Consider the following 23,013-nt stretch of genomic DNA (forward strand, 5'->3'; position numbering starts at 1 on the left):
CAAAACAATTCATTATCTTCCCCAACCTCTACCCCCTCCAACTTCCTGAAAGCTATTATTTGAAAAAAAAAAAGTCTCAATTCTACCTATCAAGGAATCGTTACTGAAAACAACCCGTACCTCTTGAAGGAAGAAGAGGTGGAAGGAGTTAGCAACAAATGAACCTCAATCTTACTTGAAATGGACAAAAGATTTGATCATGCTTGCATATGTACAAACAATGGAAATACATCAAACTTAATAAGGAAACAAGGAAAGAATAATCCCAAGCAAACTAAACTTCCTGATCCTGAACAGAGGATTTGAGGAAGAGGAAAATAAAAAGAACCAAAATCTATAGGGCACCCTCCATTGTCTCAGATAACTGAGAAATGGCTGAGAAAACTGTGGTATATGAATGTAATAGAGTATTATTATGCCATAAGAAAAACACTACAGTATTTCATAGAATCTAGGGCAGCATGAAGTGAGCTCAACTAGGAGAACAATTTATACAAGTACAGCAAGTTTGTAAAGAAAAATAACTTTAAAGGACATTAAGAACTCTGATCATCTCAGTGACTAGCCATGGATCTGTGACAAAGCATATTAACCACCTCTTGATAGAGAGGTGGTAGATATGGAGTACAGAGGCATGCATTTGGACATGGCCACTGTGTGGATTTATTTTGTTTGATTATGCTTATTTATTACAAGGGCTTTCCTTCTTTCTCTCACTTTTTAAATTGGAGGATGAGGAGAGGAAGTTAGCAATAGTGGTGCCAAAATGGGGATGTTTTATAACATTTCAAAAAAATATACAGAACAAAAAGAAGTATGGGAGGAATCACAGATAAGCAGGACACTTTTTTAAGGTAACACTGTAGACTATATTATATACTTTAAAAAAAGCAAGCAGTAAGACATGGAGATACATGGTTTCCCACAGAATTCTCTTTTGCACTATAATCTGAATGGAAATAGAAATTTTGAGGTGCTTAAGTTCAGAATAGATTTCTTTTTTCATAAAAACAACAACAAAAAGCCTATAGAAATGGAAAGTTCAATGTTATGAGCAATATCACCTCATAAAACTGCTAAAGCCAATGATTGGGGATAATCATGGGAAAAAAGGTAAGCAAGAAGACTCTAGTAACTACTGACCTATATTTCTTTCTACTTTCTCCTCTTTATAAAACTTTATAAAAATCATCTTTGTATAAATAGAGTATTTACTTAATGAAATTATGAGGATAGCACTCAAAAATAATACTTTATATCCCATGATAGCTTCACATTTATATCATTGACTGAAAAGTATACAGAGAATTCAAGATTCCACTTTTTATTATTGGTTGGTGATAAAATAATATTTGGTATAACAAAGTGCAACCTTAAAGATTCTTATTCAACTAGATACATCCTGTGCATTGATTAAGTCATGATTCTTGACAGATGCGCAGGATGATCATGTTTAATGGCCATCTCGTTTTCAATATCATATTAATATAGTGGGGATATGCTCATCAAAGGTGTCTAACAGTATCATTCAGGATGACTGATGCCGAGTGAAAATAAATGAATAATTCCCTGAGGATGGTGAGATCCTTCAGGAACTCCTGTTTGTGGGAACTAATCTGCTGATTTCCTTCAAATTCTGGAAAAGTGTGGAAGTTTCTCTTTTAAAAATAATATATACACATACACACGCATACTTTTTTTTTTTACATTTTCCTACATATCCCTTCTTTTTCTCTTACCCTCTTAAGGTATTGATATTTAAATTTCTTCTTTAGTATGATTCCAAATTGCTTTTTGGAAGAAGCTGGACCAATTCATAGCTCCACCAACAACGTATTAATGTATGTGTCTTTCCACAGCTATTTTTAGATGGAATATTTCTACCTTTTGTCATCTCTGCTAAGTTACTTAGACTGAAGTGAAACCTCAGAGGTATTTTGATTTGCAAATTCATTGAGGTAGATAAACTACTTGTTTGAAGAAGTCAGGAATGACAAAGAAATAAAGACATAAATTAGATGGTACCTAGGAGGGATTGCACAGTAAATCATAACTTTTTTGGGGGGGAGGGGGCTTGTTATTTTTGTTCTGTAGAGAGGGGAAGTAGCATGATTCATAAAAAATTTTCAGTTGTGAAAGTTTGGTCAAAACTTTAAAAGGTGAAGTTTAATGAGGATGTATTTACAGTACAGTATTTATGTTCTAAAACTCAACTGTACCAGTACATGGGTATGATAGGGTAGATGTTTTAGATAGCAAATTTATTTCCCTAAGGATTCCTGAGCTCTGTCATTCATCTGTCTGCTGGGTCTTTACATCTGCTTTGCACCCAAACCTTCCTATATATCTTGTCTTCTCTAATGAGAATGTGAGTTCCTTGGGAGCAGGGAGTATTTTACTTTCCAATTTGTATCCCCAGCACTTAGTACAATTTTAGCACAAAATAAGTGCCTAATGAAGACTTTTCTATTTCATTCTATTCAAGGACAACTTTTACTATATTCTAATCCCAGTATGAGGCAGTAATGTGTTGGATCTGCCAATAATACTAATATAATTATATATTATCTATACATATATACTATTATCTATACATATATACTATTGTAGATACAAATATATAATATAGATTATATATATGCTCTTTATATGTAATACAATTATGTACAAAATGCAAGTCATTTTTGTTTGGAAGCAGGTTACCATAGATTTAGAGAACAGAGGGGTACGGGGCTCTGCCTCTATTTGTCCATCTCACTTGCCCAGCCTTTGAAATTTTTTAGCATCTTGAAGGTCCTTCACCTTCTATTGATCATTAGATTGACCCTACCACTTCCAAAATAAAAAGAGGTACATAGATTCAATCCTGAGATACAACGTGTAGCAGTTCATTCTGTTAGCAGATGTCTCCATTAGCTCCCCACATACATAAGCGAAAACAGTCAGAGGCCACTTAGGTACCTTTGGAAAAATGACAATATATATATTCTTAGGATCACAGGTTAGATTCCCTGCTTTGTCATAACGAGGGATAGGACTGTTCTTTTCTCTTTTTTCTTCCTGTTTTTTTCAGTCTTTCTCACCTTGTCTACATTTTTCCTTCTCCTTACCTGCCTAGCTTTATTGAAAAACAAACAGACAAAAAAAATATCTCTGTTACTCAAAGGCCTGTATTTATTTGAACTGTTTTCTCCATTTTGTTTCATTTCTATGTAACTGGGTTATCTGTTTGTATAAAGGTATTAACTGTTGAGAAGATATTTATTTATTTAAAGTGCAGAACTTAATGTAGAATGTAGAGACATATGATATGGACTTTTGTTCTAGCAAATCCTACATAACTTACTGAAGATTATTATAAAGAAAGTATTTTTCTGGCCATTAAACATTATACAGATATACAGTTTCATCAAAAACAATTCCATTATTGTTACTGTAGCTGTTCTTTTTAATATGTTTAATCCTGAACAAAATTTTATCAGTTTCATACCAAATGACTATATGTTTTTATGGTTTAGTGTTCAATTGGCAAAAGGTACAAGGAAAATTATTTCAGCTCACTTTAAGAAAGAATGTTTGACAATTAAAACTTTTTAAATGAAGTAGCTTCCCTTTTGAAGTAGTACATAACTAGTCTCAGAAGTGTTAAAACAGTGGCTAAGATAACTACACATTTGTAATAATTTTGAGGGCATTCTTATTCTCAGGTTCTGTAATTCTTTTGGCTTCTCTTCTCTCCCTACCCTATCCTGATGTCCTTATTTAGGAAATACTCCATACTATAGGGTGTTCAGGGAGGACTAACACCTCTGATATGAGGGCTTTCTGAGCCCTTTGAGGGCTGCTCATTCATCTTTGGTGTCCAACTGTCACCCAGCTCTTACCTGTGGCTCAAGAAGTGGTTACATGCACACAGCCACTTACTGGGAGAACTGTCTTGGCAGACACGTTAAACTAGGTTAAGGGTAACCAACAGGCCTCAAGCCCATCAATGACTTACGGAATGTCTCCCCTAATCATGTGAAGACTTTCCCCTGGTGGAATAAGTGGATGAGAACAATTTGTTCCAATGGCCATGAAAGAGGTTGAAGTAGTCTAAGCACTGTGGAGTGCCTAGAGCTTGATCATCCATTGTATCCTAGGCCATAGCCAGTCATCTTAACTTTTGTCTTGCCACTGAACTTCAGTGACTCTGGAAAAGAGAGTGTGGCTGAAGACTTTGTGCAATTCTGACTCACCTAAATCCAATTGACAAGCAAGTCAAGACATCACTCTGTGATATCATTGGTCCTCTTCAGAAATGAAGGATAAACAGTTCCATTTTATGTGCTTACCATATAATTTAGGATTTCAAAATATTCTGTCTTGTACTGTTTTCTAAAATTTTTCAAGATTATATTTTCCAACTGAGCAAAACTGCATGCTTTACAAGGATATAGACCATGTCTTACACTTCTTTGATGTGTGCCCAATTTGATATGTTCCACATAGTCTAGCATTTTCTGATTGTCAGTCTTGGCGTATATTTAGCAATTCAAAAATATTTTACTACTAAAGGTCCTTCCTTTATTTTTTAAAAAAGTTTTATTTGTATCTTTTTTTTTTAAATATCACGGCCATTTCTGGAAGTCCTGCACATACCCCATCCTCCACTAAAACTTCCCTTGTAATAAAGAAAAGCAATTAAACACAACGAGTATATCTGAAAATATAAACAACACGGCTCGCTAATGATATCCCTTCCTGATGTGCAGCGAGGAGGATGAGGATGAGGAGTAGGAGCAGGAGGCATGTTTCATTATATGTTCTCCAGAATCATGGCTGTTGCTTCGTTGCAGTTACTCAGATATTGGCTTCCTTTAAGTGAGCTTTTCCTTTACATTATTGTAATCATTATATATATTGCTATTTTGCTTAGCATTAGTTCATAGAAATTTTCCTATGATTCTCTGAATTTTTCATATTTATCATCTCCATATAATAATATTTTATTCATATGCCACGTTTATTTTTTCAACCATTTCCCAGTGTATACTTGTTTCCAGTTCTTTGTTACTACAAAGCATCCTACCATGAATATTTTTATTTTATCTTGATCTAAATGTTGTTACTATTTAAAACATACAGACCAAAAAAACTCGACTACTTCATTAACCCTATTTGTTGCCTCACTTCCTGCCTCCATCCTAGCTTTGGCTCCCTACCCTACATACCCAGTCCCTGAGCTGCTAGAAGTCACTGTGTTGTTGCTACAGAGGGCAGAGAAATCTTTAACAGAGAATTTATATATTATGTTATTACCCAATATAGCCTGAGTTAGTTTAAAATACTTCCAGATATGGAATACAATAAAGGTTCTATTTGACTTGAAACATTAAGCATCATGAATTACCAGTTCATGTAATTGTGCCAATTTACTCAATTTAATGAAAAACTATTCCCCCTCCTCACTGCATACAGGTTTGAGGGAGGAGGATTGTTAGATAACCATTTTGTTTACATTTTCTTCTGTGGTGGTTTTGCTTAATTGAATTTCTTTATTAAGAGTGAAGTTTTACCTGGGGGAAGGGGGAGGGTTAGGGAAGCAAGTGGTAGGTACTGGATTTCCACAAATGACCATGATATAAAAAGTTGTTTAAGGAAAGGATTGTCTTTCTTTTTTAGTATCTGTGTCCCCTGTTCTTAGTACGGTAGCTGGCACACTGTAGATGCTTTATAAATGTTTATTGACTGACAGAATGTTGTCCTTTCTCTCCAGGGTCATATCAGGGTTCCAGGATGGTAGTTTTAGTCTGAGTAAAAATGTTTTTGAAGGCCTCATATACAAACTATAATCTTAAAAATTGTAAAAATTGTGAACTAAGAGGGGAACTCACCTATTGGGGAATTCACCTATTGGGGAACAGCTAAAAAAATTACAGCATATAAGTGTTATCAACTATTTTTTGTCATAATTAGAGAGCTCCATGGACTGATACAGAGTAAGGTAAACAGAACCAGGAGAGTAATTTGCATATGTAATGCGACATCATAGAGAAAACTTCAAAATATCTTAGAACCCTGGTTATTGCAATGATAATCATGAGTCTGAGTCCAGATGTCCAAAGATAAAACATAACACCTACCTCCTGTAAGAGAGGAAATAGGTTTAAAATGCAGAATAAACACATGTTCTTAGACATGGTCAATATAATTTTTTTTTTTTTGCTGAATTATTCACATTTGTTATGAGGCTTCCTTCCTTCCTTCCTTCCTTCCTTCCTTCCTTCCTTCCTTCCTTCCTTCCTTCCTTCCTTCCTTCCTTCCTTCCCTCCTTCCTTTAGATTGTAAGAGGGAGAAGTAATAAATGCTTGTAAAAATAAATAAAAAAAAATTTAAAAAAACCACTTGGTATTTCAGGAATCACTGACATTCAAGGATAAGTCTATGAGCTTCACCCAGGATGAATGGGGGCATTTTGATTCAGCTCAGAAAGGTCTGTATAGAGATGTGATGCTGGATAACTACAAGAACATGGCTTCATTGGGTAAGAGTTATTTTTTATATGATTCAGAAAATAACATTAAGCAAGAGTAGGTACTCTTAACCAGGTGTCCAGTAACTTGATTTTTAAAGTATTTCAATAACTTCCTTCCTTCTTCTCTCCCTCCCTCCTTCACTCCCTTCTTTCCTTCCATTTCTTTACTTCCTTCCTTCTTTCTCTTCTCTCCTGCATACTCCTCCATAACCCCCAGACATAGTTTCTAGGATAAAGGAAGCCATACTTCAATTATATTTTTATTTGGTCAGATCATGCCTGAAATATTATTCATTTGTAAACTCTGCATTTTAGGAAGAATATTGATAAAAGAACACATTTAGAGGAGGGTGATGAGGATAGTGAGAGAACAGAAAACTGTTCTATACGAGGATTACTTAAAGAACCTGGGAATGCCTATTGTGGAACACAGATGGCTTGGAGGTGGGAGATAGGGTGAAAAATCAGAGTTTTCTTTAGCAGACTGCTGTCCTTTGAGTTTTACTTTGATTCCTGGGAAAGTTCTAGTATGGATCATTAAAGAGATGACTAGTGAAAATAAAGAAAAGAATTCAGTGAGTACAAGGAAGCATATGAAGCATGGTTTCATTGAAAATAGGTCATGCCATACTCACATGATTTCCTTTTTAACAGGGTTACTAAATTGGTAGATCAGTAAAATATTGTAGATGTAGGTTACTTGGATTTTTAGCAAAGAATTTGATAAATTATGCAATTTTATTCTTCTGGAAAGGAATAAGAAATGTGCACTAGACAGTATAATTAGATAGATTCAGGTTGCATAGCTAAATTCAAAGAGAATTTATTAATTATTAACTCAGCGTTAACTTGTTTGGCGGCCTCCAGTGGAGTGTGAAGGGATATATATTTGGTCCATTTCTGTTTAATGTTTTTGTTTTGACTTGAATAAAGATATAGATGGCATAATCATTAAGTTGCACAAGATTCTGAAACTGGGATAGGTAACATAGTGCATGAAAGAGTCAAATAACTTTTTCATTATAATCAACAAGTATTTGTTAATCACTTACTATGTGCCAGGCACTATGCTTAGCTACGGAGATACAAGAAAGGCAGAACCATGCTACCTGCCCTTACTGGAGCTTATATTCTAATTGGAAAGGCAATATGCAAATAACTATAGATGTACAAGATGTATACAGAATAAATGGCAAGTCATCTTAGAGGTAAGGCACCAGGGGGTGTAGGTGGGAAAAGCTCTTACAGAAAGTAAGATTTGAACTGAATCTTGAAGGAAGCCATTATCTATACAACATAGATATGATAACAGAACCTGCTTCACAAGTTTGTTGTGAAGATGAACTGAGATAATATGTATAGTGCTTTGTAAACCTTAAATTGCTATGTAAATGTTATTATTAATAAATTTCTAATAATTAGAGCTGCTTGAAAGTGGCTGTCTAGGAAGGTGCTGGGCATCCTGCCCCCACATTGAAGATCTATGAAATCTGCATAAACTCTTCAGGTATGTTATACTGGAGATTCCTTTTGGGTATAAATTGGACTAGATAATCACTGACATCTGGCACTATAATAATCACAACAGTTGGCATGCATAAGCACTCTAAGGTTTACAAAGTACTTTACAATATATTGTCTCATTTCATCTTTACAATCACCTTTGGATTTTGGTGTTAATACTATCCACATTTTACAAAAGAAGAAACTAAGGTACAGAGAGGTTATGTGATATGCCCAGGGTCACACAGCTATTAAGTTCTGAAGTAAGATTTGAATTCAGATTTTCTTGACTCTCAGTCCACCACTCTGTCTACTCCAAAGTGTAGTTGACACTGCTATGAATTATAGAGAGTTAAAAGAATAACCTCCATTGGAGAATGTTGCAAAGGATACTAAACTATCAGAGGAAAATATGGTTCTCACAAAATGTGAGAAAATGAATGATGTTATAGAGAAAATATTATAGAATATAAAAGTGCTTGTTCAAAAGAGTACAGTGGATATGTGGATTTATAGCTCCCATGTGTAGACAAGAATAGGATGAAACTGATTTCTGCTCTGATTCTTTATCTTCCATCACCAACACTTAAAGCATTTCTTTTTTACCTATAAGGAGGACATCCAGTTTCCAAGCCAGATGTGTTTTCTCAGTTGGAGCATGGAAAAGATCCATGGGCCAAGAAGGAAATTCCAAAAAGGAACCGCCTAGGTGAGTGTGAGAACCCAGATGGAAATCACTGTAACGGTCATGAAGGGTGGAATTTTGGAAGTAGTGATTGGGTAAGTCTCCTTAAATGTCTCATACTTGTGGATAGAACTGAGGTCATTTGCCTTGAACTCCCTTAGATACCTAGACTTCACCTAAACATTTCACAGATTCTTGGAGTTGAAAATGATCTTTGAGGTTAGCTTGTCCAAATTCGTACCCAGTACATCAGTCTCCTCTATAACATCCTTGACCAAGAGCCCTCTGCTTCTGATACAGTGTATTATGTTTTTGGTCAACTGTAGCAATTATTAAATTCTTCCTTTTATTGAATCTAATCTCCCACATTTATCTAGCCAGGTTATTTTTCTTTACTACTCCTGTATTTTCTTCTGCTGGAGGATAGTTCCACTTATATAACCCACCATTAAGTGGATTTTTTTCATGTTTTGAGTTTTGTGTATTTTATGAGGCTTTCTGATGTATCTCATTTCTAAAAATATAAACTCTTGAAGGAGGCAGTCAGGTGTAGTGGGAGTCAATCAAGAGGACTGATCTGATCTATTGTTCATGGACACTCCTCTTGCTTAAGGTCAATATGTCCTTCTGCTGGAGTTAATTTTCTCCTCACTGCAGCTCCACCTCAACCTCTGGCCACAGTCAACTTTTCTCCTGGGAATCACATCTCTGGTTTGGAGAAGGTGATCTCTTGGGGTGCCTAGTAAAGACCCATTAAAAGATTTCTGTCTCTTCTTCTCACCCCATCCATGGATGTGCTTCAGCGGCATTCTATCACTTTGCCTTCTAGGTCTAGATTAGCTTTCTTGTCCCAGCTCCAGCTCCTACTGCAGTTCTCCTCCTCTATTATTTCCTCTACTCTTCCATGGCCCCCAAATCTTGTTAAGAGGCTGCAGAAATTACTGTTCCTTCTCTGCTCACAGAGTAGCTGGGAGAATGTCCATCTCCAGCTCTTGTGTCTCTTGTTTTCCCTCTTTTCCCTGGAGCTTCTTCCCACTGTTGGAGGCAGCTAGGTGGCTCATTGGACAAAGCCTGGGGCCTGGAGTCAGGAAGACCTGAGTTCAAATCTGGCTTCGGACTTCTACCAGCTGCGTCACTCTGGACAAGTCCTTTAACCTCTGTTTGCCTTAATCCACTGGAGAAAGAAATAGCAAACCACTCCAGGATCTTTGCCAAGAAAACTCCACATATGATATAATGCATAGAGTTATGAAGATTCAGACCCTGAACAACACAGACAGGAAAACAACTTCCCATTGTATTTTCATTCTCACAGCAGGTAAGCATGAGATTCAGTCCATAGAACATTTATACAGTACTCCTTCTTATCTTCCTCTGACTCTTTTCCCCTACCATCCCCACCCACCTTTTTTGATTGAACATGTGATTTCATCAGTGTAGTGAGCTTCGAGTGAGCAACTTTCTCTACCAGTGTAGATTGGCTTTTTCAAGGCAACTTGTCATTTTAGAGAGGTTACCCTAACTTAAGGTTAATCTCCTGAGAGGTTAAGGGACTTGTTCATTGACACACAGGTGGCATGTATTAGAGACAGGGCTGGAAGCTAGGACTTCCTGATTCTGAAGTCATCTTTGCCACTATGCCAGGACCCTTATTTCCTTTTAAACTTGTAGCACTTTAGAACCTTTTGTCCTATGCTCATCTCTCTTTGTTACTTTTTTTAAAGACAGCCTAGGAACAAAAGATAATTGATTTCTTAGCTCAGTTTCTGTTTTCTTGATAACTGTGTTTATTTGCCTTGCTTCTGTTTTAGTTTTGTTTGGATTATTTGCAGACTGAATATTCTCACCTCTTGTTTCTTTTGCAGGAATGACCCAAATGCTTCTTTTTTATTGAAGTTGCATGTATATCCGTTGATATTGATTGGCTGATCTTGACATGCTATTTTAATTTGGGTGTACATCATGATCCTACTTTTCTTTTTTGAAATATCCTATTCTAACCTCTCATTTCTAACCCAATATCTTTTTTTTTTAACAAGTTTTATTTCTGTGTTGAATAGTTTTGGAGGTTCTTGCTGCTATTCCATGATCTCTGGCAAATCTTTTACTGGGGGTTTGGTGTTAGCTTTCCTTTAAAGTAGGGATTTTTACCATGGATTTCATGGATGTGGTCTGTGGGTTAATCTCAGTAGGTCTGTGAACGTGGATGGAAAAAAAATCTTTACATCTTTATTTCAGCATAACTGATTTCCTTTCTAATCTCATGTATTTTACACACTTAAAATACTATTCTAAGAAGAAATTGATAGGCTTAGCCAAATTGCCAGAGGGATCCAGGATACTAAAAAGATCAAAAGTCTCTACTTGAAAGTATTCTTATTCACTGTGTTGTGGCCATCTTTTGAATGTACTCATTTTTCCTTCTGTTTTTATAAGTCTGTCTTTCTGAAAAGAGGCCATAAGAACATTTTGTCTCTGTGTCCCAATAATGTTAGGAATCTCACCTCTCAACCCTAAACCCTAACTTCAACAATCACTTTTTAAAGTGCCTTTTGCCATTTGAGGAAACAATGACACTGCAGAAGTTGTATGAATGATAAAAATCTTCATTTTGTCACTGTCCTGATCAGGAATCTATAATGCTAGAAGGCAAAAGTATATTTCCTTCTAATTCTTTAATTGCCTTCTCTTCATTTAGTTTCCATTCTGTTTACATGTCATGATTATTCCTCTATGTGTAGCAGTCTAGTATAGTAGAAAGATCCCAGGATTTAAAATCAAAAGATCTGAGTTCAAGTCTTTGCTTTACTGCTTATAAACTGTGTGACCTTGCGCAATCTCTGTTGCTTTTTCTGTAAAATAGTATAAAAATATTTGACCACCCACCTTATAGGGTTATTTTGAAGAAAGAACTTTGTAAATATATATGTATATAACACACATATGTACACACACAAAAATGCACATAAATATATGTACAAATGTGTGAATACATATACGCAAATTATTAGAGAGACAGTATGGTATAGTAGAAAGAACACAAATTATGGAATAAAAATCTGGATTCAAGAATGAGTATAATCAATATTTGTTTATATACGATATATCTTTTTATATTTGTTTTGTATATTTTATTCTTGTCTCTCCACCTGCATTCTAAAGACCCAGAGGGAAGGACCTATTTCTTATACTTCCATTTATCTCCAGTGTTGGATACATGGTAGGCACTTGGTAAATAAACCCTTGATGGATTGTTTACTGTGAGTCAGGACACCTTTCTTTAGCTTCCTTCTTTATTTTTTCCCTCTCTCCCTTCTCCTTCACTCACTTCCTATTCTTTATTTTCTTCCTCCCTTTCTTTTGCTTCCTTCACAATACTACCTGATAGGAGTTTAGACTCTAAATAGGAAGATGGAACTATGAAATATTTTAAAATGGAACATTTTAGAAGTGAAATTTTTAAATAAATAAGGTAGAACAATATTATATGGCTAAGTTCTAAAATGTATAGGCCATAAATGATTTTGAAGTTCAAATTAATAATTATTTGTTGAAGGCCTATTATGTATGGGATCCTTTATGGTTAGTATTGTGGGGAGTAGGAAAAAGAATAAGATAGTCTCAAATTCAATTACATTTTTAGCCTAGCCAGAGAGATCAAGCATGTACAAGAACAATTATAATACAAGATAGTTCGCTGTCTTGCACAATTCGTCTTTTCTGTAAGTGTGACATGATCTGGACCCTGAAAAATGCTTGGAATTTTAATAGGTGGAGAGAAAGGGTAATGACATTCCAGGTAGAGTGAATAGCATGGACAAAGGGAGCAGAATGAGTATGGCCATGAATAAGAAGAGAGACCAGACCAAAAAGAGTGAAGGTAGAACTGCTAGAGCAGGGCCAGGTTGTAGAGGGATTTGATTGCCAACCTGAGTTCTGTGAATTATATCCTCTAGGTAATAGGGAACTAGAAGAGGTCTTTCAGCAAGAGAAGAATATTACTAAACCAGGGGATAGATTGTAATAGTGGGACTATGGGAGCCATTGACAGGGGAGAGAGTTCAGTAGTCAGGAATCCAGGAAGAGCAAATTTGGTTTAAAGCTTTATCCCACCTTTTTTTTCCTTCCTGATGGCAGCTATCCTGATTTTAAGTGTCAAGATGGTAAGTGATGGACCCAACACAAGGAAATGAGTTACAAAAGAACATGTTTCTTTACTCACAGAAATACAGTTGTCAAACACTGGGCAAGTTTAGTAGTTGAATTGAGAGCCAAGTTTTTTTCCCCTTTTCCCTGTGGATATAATACTTCTGTGGTGGCAAATATGGTCAGCATGAAATATAGAATCTGCCATGTTTGAGAAGACAGGAAACTGCTTGGGTAGGGGCTTTTTATGGGGCGCTGGGGATGCCAGGAACTATGTCACTGGCACAAAGAGCCTTTGGTTAAGTATGAGAAAAAGAACTTTTGTACTCTTGCTGCCTAGATAGCAGGGGCTACTGTCCCTAGCATTTCCTAGTTTCCATGTGATTTGCAATTCTATCTACTCTGAAACCTAAGAACTTTCCCCTTGAAATCCTATCTGCTCCTCAGTCTCCTCCTTCACTTGTAATGTCTTTAGGCTTGATTATCGCCTACCACAAGCTTTCATGCCATACTTCTTAAAGGGAAGTCCCAATTGGAAACCAATTTAGTTGAAGAGTTCAGTAAGCATTTATTAAGCTCTTCCTCTGTGCAAGACACACATCTTCAGGTGCCAGTGAAGCAAAAACATAAATCAAATAGCCCTGCCCTCAAATCATACATTTTGCTAGAAGTATCCAAAATATACACAGATATATAAATACAAAATAATTGGGTGGAGAAACCAGAAGGAATTAGGAAAGACCTTTGGTCAGAGATGACACTTCAGCTGAGTTTTTAAGGCAAGTTAGGGAGTCCAAGAAGTAGCAACAAGTAGGAATGATATTCCTAGCTTGTACAAAGGTATGGAGGTGGGAGATAAAATAACATGTCGAAGGGAACATCTAATAGGACAGTTTGAATGGCAGATAGTGTATGGGAAGGAGATTCATGTGAAATCAATATGAAGTGATAGATTTGAGGCAGATAGTAAAAGGCTTTAGGTGCCAAACAGAAGAGTTTATATTTTATCCTAGAGGCAATAAGAAGCAACTGGAACTTTATGAGCAGAAGAGTGAAAGGTAAGATCTATACTTTAGGAATATTAATTTGGCAGCTCTGTGGAGGATGGATTTGAGAGGGGAGGGGCCAGAAGCAGGGAGACTAATTAGGAATTGTTGCAAAACTCCAGGTGAGAGAATGAACAGGGACAGAACTGGAGTGGTGGTCCTTTCAGCAAAGAAAAGGGGATGAAAGTATGAGATATTATGTAGATAGAACCAAGGAGTCTTAGCAACTAATTGGATGGGAAGACAAGAAGACTGAAAAGTTAAAGATCATTCCAAAGTTGCAAAAATGAGAACCTGGAAGGCTGGGTTTGCCCTTTTCAGGAAGAAGGAAATTAGGAAGATTGGACAAGTTTTGGGGAAAGGTGGTGAGTTTTTGTTTTAGAAAAAATGAATTTAAGATAATCATAAGGGACATCCAGGTGGAAACAACCAGCACACAGATGATAAAGAACTAATAACTTATGAGACTTGAGGGCTGAAAATGTATATATACACATAATATATATATCTATATGTGTATATGCATGTTGACATATATTTGGGAATGATCTACATAATTAAACCCCTAGAAGCCTATGAGATCACCAGAAGATAGTATATAGGAAGTAGAAGGCCTAATACATAGCCCTAGAGTATCACCCATTCATAATGGGACCAGGAAAAGTAAAAATCAGAAAGCCTGGCATCAGTGATCAGAGCAGATTTTAACAGGTAGACTGGATCATAGCCTGTAGATCTAGAAGGAGCATTAGATATCATCCAGTCTAATTCTCTTGTTTTTATACATGAAGAAACTGAGGCTCAGAGTTATGGAGTGATTTGCCTAAAGTTACATAGGTAATAACCATCTGATCAAGAATTTAACCAAAGTCTTTTGGTTCCATTTCCAGTGCTTGTTCCATTCTGCAGCTTTGTGAGCATGTACAAATCAGTCAGTCCATGAGAACAGGAATAGCTCTAGTGATCAGAATTGTGCCCAATCCTGGGTAAATATGATATGTCCTCTGGCTCACTTAAACTTTCTCTTCAGTGTGGCAGATAATTGTCCTACAGATACAAGCAGGGCATGATTGCATCTAGGTTCAAATAGGGATCTGTGATTGAAAGAGTTATCTGAGTATAGTGAGGATGAGTGTAGGAGAGCTGTGTAATAGGGAGGTATGGAATGGTATGTGGAAGATTACTTGATAGTGCTGGATAAATGACTGGGAGGGAGAGGAAGGGTTAGAAGTAGGTATGCTAGGCATGAGGTGATGTGGGCCCCAACTCATAGCCCAGACTGCTTCCTTTCATTACAGCTCATCTCATACTTGCCTTTAGTCAGATATCTTCTCTTTAATGTGTCATCTGGTCAGCCAGGAATAGTTGTTTAAATAATCCTTGATAAGGATGTTTAACTTCCCTTTGTTCATCTTGCACAATGTATCAGCCCTCTTCCCTATCTCCACCCTCTTTAATCTACTGACTTGTGTTCCTTTCTAACTGCTTTTCCCTTCTGTTTTCCACTATATGAGCAGATTGTAAGGTCATTTGTTAACTGCTATTCAGGACACATGTGTCTTGTGTTCCTTGTTAGGTTCACTCTTCCATTCCCACTTGATAATTTTTTCCTAGGACAGGGAACAGGGACACATGTAGATTTGATTTCTTTCAGATTTTGGAGACTAGGTTTGAAATTAAGGAGTCAACTCCAAAGCAGGGTATTTTTGAAGAAGAATTGTCCCAGAAAATTATAATGAAACATGGTACAAAGGATATCTCTTGAACTCCAAGTTTAGAGAAGATTCTGAATATGTGGCCTAGTTAGAGACACCATGGAGAATCCAGGATCAACATCCTAGGCAAATGATAATTTCACAAAAGAAAACCCTTTCTGCGAAGATAGGAATTAAGTCTAATGAATTTGGAGAAAACATCAGTCTAAGTTCAATTCTTGTTATATAACATAGCTCCTATGAAAGAGAGACCCCACAAATATGATACTCAAGGAAAACTCTTCAGATACGATTCAGATGTCATTAAATATAAGAGAATCTATGAAGAGAACAAATTCTGTTTATGTAATGAATGTAGGAAAACTTTCAGTGAAACTTTCAGTTTCAAAACTTCCATACCTTACTAAACATCAGAGAATTCATACTGGTGAGAAATCCTATGAATGTAATAAATGTTAGAAAGCTTTCTGGTGGCATATTCACCCTATTCAATATCAGAGGATTCACACATGAGAAACTTTATGAATATAACATATATGAGAAAGTCTTCTTTCATAGTACAAGTCTTACCAGATACCAGAAGATTCATGCTGGAGAAAAACCCTATGAGCAGGTGCAAAAGCTTTCTGTTGGAGTATCTATATAACTACATCAGAGAATTCATACTGGAAGGAAACCCTATCAATGTGGTAAATGTGTGAAAGTATTTAGGTGTAATGCACGCCTTACTCAACACCAGAGTTCACTCTGGAGAGAAATCCTGTGAGTGTAGTGAATGTGAGGAAGCCATTACAACCCTTGCACAACACCAAAAAGCTCTTACCAATGAAAAACCCCATAAATGTGATGAATATGGGAAAATCTTCAGTGACAGATCATCCCTTATTTGTCATCAGAAAATTCATACTGGAGAGAATATCTATGAATGCATTGAATGTGAGAAAGCCTTCAGGTGGAAAACACATCCTGTTCAACATAAGAGAATTTACACCGAAATGAAACCACACGAATGTAATGAATGTGGGAAAGTCTTTGGTGACAGGTCATCCCCTACTAAACATCAAAGATTTCATGCTGAAAAAAAACCCTATGGATATAACGAATGTGGGAAAACTTTCTGTTGGAGTACCTAACTCCACATCAGAGAATTCATATTGAAGAGAAACCCTATGAATGTGGTGAATGTGAGAAAGCATTTAGGTGTAATGCAAACCTTACTCAACACCAGAGAGTTCACACTGGAGAAAATCCTATGCATGTAATGAATGTGAGAAAACCTTTAGTAAGAGTATAGTCCTTCTGCCACATCAAAGAGTTCATACTGGAGAAAAACCCTGTGAATATAAGGAATGTAGGAAATCATATAAGTGTACTAAATGTGAGAAAGCCTTTGGTGAAATCATCCCTTACAAAATATCGCAGAGTTCATACAGTAGAGAAACTTTTTTAATGCCATGCATGTGGCAAAGTCTTTACGTCCAGTTCAGCCCTTGTTAGATGTCAGAAACTTCACAGTGGAAAATAACACCATGAAAGCAGTATGTGATAGAAGAGATTCTTTCTGAATCACCTTTTAGTTAAATACCCTAGATCTCAGAGTGTGGTCCAGGAGCCACTGAGAATCCTTGAGACCTTTCAAAGGGAGCCACAAGGTTAAGACTATTTTCATAATACTAAGATATTTTAGTTTAAATACAATAAGTATTGATCGATATAACTCACATAAACAAAAACTCTTAGGGGAGTGTCACAAGTGGAAGAAGTATTCTCTTTAGTGAAATTCCTCAGTTGTTCCTGTTTGCAGATGCCATTGTAATAATTGTAACACCAATACAGAGCCTTTTCATTGAAATCTACAGCCATTCAAGAGCATTCAAACCCCCAGTATAGAATGTATACCATCCAAATTATAACATTCAGTTGGAGAGATGGCCCACTGATTTGGTCTTTTGCTATATATACCTTGGACAGGTACTGCAGATGGATAGCAAACTAGGTCTAGATTTGAAGATCGGATTGGTTTGTCTTAGGGAAATTATACAATTTTCAATAAGTTTTTTCTTGCAATAAAAGCCTATGTTTTTCAATGCCAGTATTCTCTCAGTACTGTCATATGCCTGACTTTGAAGATAGAAAGACCAGGGTTGAAATTCCCCCTTTGGTACTTATTATATATAACCATGAACATGGAATGTAATTCTAGAAAGATCAAGATTTCTGGTGATCCTAAAGACAACAGATATATACAAGAGGAATGTCATGCACTGTAACATATTGCCGATGATGAATTGTAAGAACCACCCTCAAGAAAACATGATGAGAAAAAGTAGACCAGTTGTATAATAAGAGCAAGGGATAATGGTTGTACAAAACAAGTACTGCACACTTGCCTACAAAATGTTAAAAAAAAGACCTAGAAAAAAGTTGCAGTAGCAGTGGCATCCTCTTTATGTAGGCTGGACTGGATTAACTTTAAAGGGGCAAAGAGGCCATGATATGGGTTTGATTGGTCCAGGGAAGTAGGACATGAATCAATAGTATGGTTTCCAGGTCATGTGATGTATAAAAAGTCCTGTCTATGGAGAGGTGGTGCTTCTCAGGTTTATCAGAATCCTGACTCATGAGAGTCAGTAATTACATCTTTCTGACCTGCATTTACCAGAACATCAGAGGTTGAGGTTGAGGTGAGTAACGTCTTTATGAATCAATGATTGTATCCTTTAAAACTTTTCTTTTCAGTAAATTTCTTTTTATTGAAATATATATGGTCCATGAGTGTTTCATTTCATTCTAATTCTGAGCCTGAATTACTAAACTGGTCTGAATTAGGTCTGTCTCACAACAAAGGCAGTTCCCTGATGAAGATGTTGTGGAAGAACTTAAAATAGAAACACATAGAAAGTATGTCTGCATTTCATTTTGTACCAATGTATAGAGTGCTCATAATGATAAAATCAAGGAATCTTTGAATATTAAAATATATGTATTATATATATGTAAAGGAAAAGCATATATTCCTCATTTTTTCTTTATACTCTTCAAATGTATACTAATAGAGTTTTATTTTCTAAACATTAACTAGTTTGAAGCCAGTGGATCCATATACAATTTTGTACTAGATAGATACTACTATACCAACTCCATGAACAAGTTTTCTAACCGTATGCCATAGTGTGGAGAACATGTATTTCTCAGATGCTTTGTTCTTCATATGTGGATTTTTAGACCAATCTCTTAACAACCATAGATCTCATCGAAGTCATTGAAGAGGCCTTGTAATGGTCTTCATGGTAGTCAGCATAATATTATCTTCAAATGTATGTCTATAGGGTCTTACCATGTTTTTGTGATAGGTTAATCTTTTCCAGTTCTTCTTCTCTTAAAGAGAGAATTCATAAGATATAAGCATGAATTTCTGAGGAGTCTTCAAGTTTTTGGCTTCTATTGTTAAACTCTAACCATATGTTCTGACATCTTATTTTCTATCCTTCCCTGTGTCCATCTTCTCATATATGGCAGTTATTAAGCATTCAAAATATATGCTGACTTAGTTTGTAATATCTTTTACTGTTCTTCATAGAATTTTTCTACCTTTTTATCTTCTACAGCAGATAATACTGCCTAAGCTGCAGTTTTCTTCATTGTTGGCAATTTTATTTATGCTTTTCAGAAGCACTACAAATGAAGGTGACCACTGGGGTGCAAAGTAATGTCAACTGCACTAACTCCTTTGCTTCATGTCCAAGGAGAACCTTTAAGACACAATTCTATTTAGCTACAACTTTCTTTTGATATTAGATTTTATATATTAAGAGAATTCCAGTATTGATATGGTTCAGTTTCTCTAATAATTTGTCAAGTATTTGGTCACCAGACAAAGATTTTACATTTAGAGTACCAACAGGTAAACTAATTTTATAGGTAGTATAAAAACTATAACATCTCTGCAGAAGTGGAAGAGGACTTTGAGATGTTTTTTTTTTTTTTATTAAAATTTTTTTTTTGCTATTTTTCGTGGCATATCATTCCAGGTGACAAGATTCTCATAGGATCATAGTTTTAGAGATGGAAGGGAACGTAGAAACTATCTAGTTTAAATTCCTTTATGTTGCTACAGGAATTGAGGTAGGAACAGAGAGGTTGTGATCTCTCCAAGGTCATACAATAGTAGAGCAAGCATTCAAACTAAGTCCCCCAACTTCAAATCCAGCATTCTTTCCCTGTAGTGTATTCATCTTTAAGATTTGGAGAAAGGAACTGTTCTGCAGATTCACCACAAAGGGGGAACCATTTAATGGAGATCATAAAGAAAGGACAAACATGTGGAGCATGTGACAGTCTTGCTTAATCAAGACATTCTCTGTACCTTTTGAGATAAAAATTAGAACTGAGTAATCTAACCTCTTCTTTGTCAATCACTCCTATGGTAGAAGTGTCCACAAAGGCAGCATTGCCTTGTTATGGTGGTTATCCATTTGTTTCCATGAGGCCTGAATCATGAGCTGTGAACTTTCTGTACTAATTCCATGTAAAATCTATTTCTGGTATGCACAATAGTGCCTTGGCCAATAGGAAGGGACTCTTCCTTTCTTTGTTCTGGACAACCAGATGGGCACATACATGAATCAATAAATCTCTCTATTGCTGAGAGAAAAAGAATACATGTATAAAAAGGGCCCATGGTATATAGCAACTAACTACATACAATGTATCTAACTAGGTTTAAAGTATTTACATATGAATAGATATAATGGAAAATATTTATGGAATAGGCTATGTTTATATATAAGAAGATATGGAAACCAGCTCTTGCTATGAAATAGAATCCAGGGGAAAGAACTAATATGTCATCTATCATTCCAAACAAAGGTTCATTTTTCACATCTTGATCAGACAGAGGCACCAAGAAGTCGGTGGTCCAAGTATATGACTTAGATGTTTTCCTCCCTTTTTCTTCCCCTTCCCTCATATCTCCCTTAGCATTCATCACCACAGTCAACCTACTGGTAATGACCCTTTTCCTGGTTATGTAGGTTGGTTTTCTGACAACATGCTCAATAGGACTATAGTTAAAGCCTTTGTAGCTTCATCAACCTATCAGAAATTGCTTTTCACTGGCATAGTCGTTGAAAACAGTATCATCTCATAGCACGATGAATCATCTGAGTGGGACTTTGCAGACATAAAGAATATAGACCCCCAAGTCTTTAATCAAAAACCATCAAACAGAATACAAGAAAATGAAAAAAAAATTCATTATATCTAGTGTAGATTTATGCTGGGAACATAAAGATTTTCTATATTAAGAAAACACTATTATAAATTTTATTAACAATAACAATCATCAAATTTTTGGCATTATATGTATATTGAGACTTTCAATAAAATTATTGTTCAGTAGTTTCAGTTCTTTCCAACTCTTCGTGACCCCATTTGGGGTTTCCTTGGCAAAGATGCTGGAGTGATTTGCCATTTCCTTTTTCAGATCGTTTTAGGGTTAAGTAATTTGCCTCGGGTCACATAGCTAGTAGGTGTCTGAAGTCAGATTTGAATTCATGTTTTCCTGACACCAGCTCCAGCACTTTATCCCTGTGTTACCTATCTGTCCCACAGAGAAATGATCATTTAATAAAATACAACATCCATTTGTACCAATCCCTTTAAAATTGAACAGAATGATATTTTATAGTAAAACAACTATTTGAAATAAAGGGCTGACATAAAAAGGAAAATGTTAGAAGCATTACAACTGAAAGGTGCAAAATAAGAGTTGCCCAATTTGGTCATTTTTATTCAATATATTTTGTCAATAATGAAAAACTAAAGGAATACAAATTGGTGACTTGGTGACAAAGGGACAAAAATATTTCTGTTTGTAAAAGTCTTTTTTCTTGAAAAGAAAGCTATGGAAAATCTGGACAGCATACTAAAAAGCAGAGACATCATCTTGCTAACAAAGGTCCACATAATCAAAGCCTTGGTTTTTGAAATGTATGGTTGTGAGAGTTGAGGAATGTTGAGCACTCTAGAATCAATGGTTTTGAATTGTGGTGCTAGGGAAAAGTTTTCTGAGAGTCCCTCAGTTAGCAAGCAGATTAAATCAGTTAATACTTAAAAAAAAGTAGCAAGGAGATCAAATAATTCAAAATTTAAAAAAGTAACTCAGGCTATTTAATCGAAGGTCAAATATTGAAGCTGAAGCTTAAGCACTCTGATCACTTAATGAAAAGATGGGATTCAATGGAAAAGACCCTAATGTTGAAAAAGATCAAAGTTAAAAGGAAAAGAGGATGGTAGAGGATGAGATGGATAGATGGTGTCAAGGAAACAATGACAATGAATTTGGACAGACTTCAAGAGATGGGATTATAAAGAGTCAGAAAGGACTGAATGACTGCTCACCAATAACAGCAAAGATTAAGTGATAATCTATCTAGAAAACCTAAGATGCCTAACAAAAATGCAAATTGAGTTAATTAGTAATGAGATATAAAGAAGTCCACTTAAAACATTTGCTTTTTGCTTTTGAGTAACAAAAAATAGAAGCAATTGAGAAACACCATTTCAAAATTAACAAATTTTGGGTAACTACTTATCAAGACACATACTATATATATATTCAGGAAACTCTGAGGTCATCTTAATGAATACAGGCAATTGAATTGAATAATTGAAGAGATATCCCCTAACTATTATTTCTGTGACTTTAATATTGTAATTACAGAAAATCTAAGCAAATATTCCAGTGCTTCACTAATTATAATTTTACTTATGTAACAATGAAAATGTCATGTATGTTGCTTTATAGCATTAGATGAAACAAAAATTAAACGGAAAAAAATCCAAGAGTATTAATGTGAAATCACAGGTGTGGACTCCCCACTCCCCAAATCAATAAAATGGTGAGGAGGAATAAAACAAAAAAACAGGAGCTAATGAAGGCATATTAACTGTGGAATTGCCATTTCAGAAAGAGAACCAAGAAATTACAAGAGATTATTATTATGGAGTAAACACAGGCTTAGAAGGGAAATATTATTCGAGAGAATTTTGAAAGAAAGAGAAATTAAATACCAAGTATGATAGAAAATAATTTAGACATACTCTGTAGGGAACAGACTACAATGAATTCTAATTGATAAGAACCCAAAGAAAAATTTTAAAATGATGAATTATAAATTTCAGTTGTTGAGAGGAAAAAATATCCTGGAAAATAGAAGAAACTACTGAAGATGAAAAATGGGCTTCATATAAAAATAAACAATTTCATGACAAAATTCAATGAAAAAATAGGATAAAAAATAGTTTATCAGTGAACAAAATCATGGTAAATATATCTCATAGCACATAAAGAAGTTGTGATTTTGTCAGTGTGCAAACACCTTCCACTTAGTACAGCAT

General features: G+C 35.6%; 1 protein-coding gene and 1 long non-coding RNA gene across 5 annotated transcripts in view; both read left to right on the forward strand.

The window, feature by feature from the left end:
* Positions 1–23,013, forward strand: part of LOC140521175 (zinc finger protein 69 homolog) — a 41,892-nt gene that overhangs the window by 15,082 nt on the left and 3,797 nt on the right. For all 4 annotated transcript variants that reach the window (XM_072635911.1, XM_072635907.1, XM_072635908.1 and 1 more), the window contains exons 4-5: positions 6,400–6,526; positions 8,634–8,729. In XM_072635911.1, the coding sequence (XP_072492012.1) occupies positions 6,400–6,526; positions 8,634–8,729 (223 nt within the window). The remainder of the gene's footprint in view (positions 1–6,399; positions 6,527–8,633; positions 8,730–23,013) is intronic.
* Positions 8,736–18,375, forward strand: LOC140521177 (uncharacterized). The gene is made up of 2 exons (XR_011972822.1): positions 8,736–10,023; positions 10,571–18,375. It is a non-coding gene; the product is annotated as an uncharacterized lncRNA (long non-coding RNA).

This window comes from Notamacropus eugenii, chromosome 1 (assembly GCF_028372415.1).
Source record: "Notamacropus eugenii isolate mMacEug1 chromosome 1, mMacEug1.pri_v2, whole genome shotgun sequence".
Classification (NCBI taxonomy): Eukaryota; Metazoa; Chordata; class Mammalia; order Diprotodontia; family Macropodidae; genus Notamacropus; species Notamacropus eugenii.